At 40.6% G+C, this 2,745-nt stretch overlaps 2 protein-coding genes across 2 annotated transcripts in view; one reads left to right on the forward strand and one right to left on the reverse strand.

The window, feature by feature from the left end:
• LOC125485890 ((E3-independent) E2 ubiquitin-conjugating enzyme UBE2O-like) overlaps positions 1 to 1,735 on the forward strand; it is a 14,744-nt gene extending 13,009 nt beyond the window's left edge. Inside the window, exon 3 of the mRNA XM_048611065.1 lies at positions 1,595 to 1,735. Within this exon, the coding sequence (XP_048467022.1) occupies positions 1,595 to 1,735 (141 nt within the window). The remainder of the gene's footprint in view (positions 1 to 1,594) is intronic.
• A 3-nt stretch (positions 1,736 to 1,738) lies between these two features.
• Positions 1,739 to 2,745, reverse strand: part of LOC125485891 (E3 ubiquitin ligase RNF157-like) — a 16,836-nt gene continuing 15,829 nt past the window's right edge. The window contains exon 6 of the mRNA XM_048611066.1: positions 1,739 to 1,756. Within this exon, the coding sequence (XP_048467023.1) occupies positions 1,739 to 1,756 (18 nt within the window). The remainder of the gene's footprint in view (positions 1,757 to 2,745) is intronic.

Here is a 2,745-nt window from a genome sequence, read left to right on the forward strand (position 1 = left end):
CCTGCACCTTGTTGTCTCGGATTTCTTGGCTGTTTGAGGGCAGTTAAAAGTCAACCATTGTTGACCAGAGCAGAAACTGGCGGATATTCTTCAAAGGGCTTTAGTGAACCAGATGATCTAAGCTTGCCATTATGGAGACCACCTTTCAAATTCAGGTTTTATTAATTGAACCAATGTTCCATGAGCATTAATTAGCCTGGGCCTCTGGTTTACTAATACTCCTAGTTTCCTCTATTGATTAACTCTTAATGAAGATTTGTGAATGTTGATAGTTTTAGAACAATGGATGATGTTAATTGATGTTGTCAATAGGGATAGCCCATTGATAGCTTAAGTCTGGAAAGAAAAACTAGAAACCTGAAAGGAACCTTGCTGAATGTAACTGAATAATTGCACAATGGAGTTCAGCTCTCAAGAATGGGACTTTAAACTGCCATTTGAGAATGAGACCTATGGACCTTGAGAAACAGTGCAGATTTCTTGATTCATTTGTTCTGTTCCTATTGTTTTAATGTGTCATCAGGTTCGAAATGAGGGAAAGGAAAATCAGTATTCCTTTCCCTAAAGAAAAAGGATGTGTTTTCAAGTAGACCATTGGCTAAATAAAATTCTTTAAATTGCATTGTAAAATACTTTACCCATTTTTGTGAGAAGACCACACCTGGAATTTGATTAGTTTTGGCTTCCTTATCTGAGGAAGGATGTTCTCTAAATGGAAGAGGTTTACCAACTGATTCTTAGCATGGCAGGGCTGACGTATGAAGGGAGACTGAATCAGTCAGGATTATGTTCACTGGAGTTTAGAAGAATGAGGTGGGGATATCCTAGAAACCTATAAAATTCTAATAGGATGAGATGAGGTCAATGCAGGAAAGGTGTTCTTGATGACTGGGGAGTCCAGAACCAGGGGCTGACAGTTTAAGGATGCAGAGTAGACCACTTAGGATTGAAATGAGAAATTTCTTCACCCAGAGAGTGGTGAGCCTGTGGAATTCTCTGCCACAAAGTGGTTGAGGCCATTACGTTGAATGATTTCAAGGAGGAGTTAGGGATAAAGGGGGTAAAGGTATGGGAAGAAAGCAGGAACAGGCTACTCAGTTGGATGATCAGCCATAATGTTGAATGGTTGAATAGGTTTGAAGTGCCAAAAGGCCTACTGCTTCTACTTACTACTTTTCACTGTATTTACTGTACTCGTATTTTGGCTTTGTCCACGTGCTGTCTTCACTGAGGAATAAAGGAAGTCTACTTGGCCTGTGGGGCAAGGCGAAAGACTTGAAGTTGGTCAGTTATCTTGAGGCTTGAAATTTATACATTGATCGAGCAATATGATAATGTTGAACTGTGTAGATAAAACTGTCCTGACACTGCCCAGCAGTGTGCATTGATGTATAGTAGCATCTTTCTGTATCAGTAACACGTCATCCTTCCTTGTGTCTGTGATAAGCAGTGGAGTGCCATTTATTGATGTTTGCTGCTGGTAACTTTTTGAGACAGCAGTGGAGCAGTCTGGAAGAACTATAAGCCAAGAATGAGATTCGGGGAATGGTACTTGAGTTCCATTTGCTCAAACAAACTTTACTTAATACTGCAGATGCTGGGATGCGAGGAAGATATTAGTGTTTATGACATTGCTGATCATCCAGATTTCCATTTCCGCATCACTGATATCGTGATCCGTATCGGAAATGTGGAAGAAGGGCGAACGTTGCCGAAGGACAATGAGGTAATGTAAATTTCATTCCCTATTCTGTTGCTGCAACGTGTTATGAGACCAATTAATGGTATTTTTTTTAAAATTGATTTCCTATTTTCAAAATAATTGAGTTCAAATCCTGGAAGGTGATGAAGCAGTGAGCCATGTGGAGGGTGGTGGTGGAGAGTTGCTTTTTGGACTAGAGGCCTATGATCGGTGGTGTGCCACAAGGATTGGTGCTGGGTCCACTGCTTTTTGTCATTTATGGAAATGATTTGGATGTAAATGTAAGAGATAGGGTTAGTAAATTTGCAGATTACACCAAAATTGGTGTAGTGGACACCAAGAAGATTACATCACAGTTCAACTGGAGTTTAATTTTAGATAAATGTGAGATGCTACATTTTGGTAGGACAAATTAGGGCATGGTTTTTGCACCTTAATGGTAAGGTTCTGAGGAATGTTGATGAACACAGCAATCTTAGAGTGCAAGTTCACAGTTCCTTGAAAGTAGAGTCACAGGTAGACAGGATAGTGAAGCAGACGTTTGGTGTGTTTGTCTTTATTGGTCAGTGCATTGAGTATAGGAGTTTGGAGGTCACATTGCCGCTGCACAGGACTTGTGGAATTTTGCATTCAATTCTGGTCTCCCTTCTGTAGGAAGAATGTTGTGAAATTTGAAATAAGGCAGAAAAGACCTACAAGGATGTTGCCAGGGTTGATGGGTTTGAGCTATAGGGCGAGGCTGAATAGGCTGGGGCTATTTTCCCTGGAGTCTTGAAGGATGACCTTATAGGAGTTTTTAAAATCATGAGGGACATGGATAGGGTGAATAGCCTTGATCTTTTTCCCAGGGTAGGGGAGTCCAAAACTAGAAGGCATAGATTTAAGGTGAGGGAGAAAGATTTTAAAAGGGATCTCAGGGGCAACTTCATGCAGAGGGTGTTGCGTGTATGTAATGAGCTGCCAGAGGAAGTATTGGGGGCTGGTTTAATTACAACATTTAACATTATTTGGATGGGTATATTAATAGGAAGGGTTTAGAGGGA

This window comes from Rhincodon typus, chromosome 23, assembly GCF_021869965.1.
Source record: "Rhincodon typus isolate 14 chromosome 23, sRhiTyp1.1, whole genome shotgun sequence".
NCBI lineage: Eukaryota > Metazoa > Chordata > Chondrichthyes > Orectolobiformes > Rhincodontidae > Rhincodon > Rhincodon typus.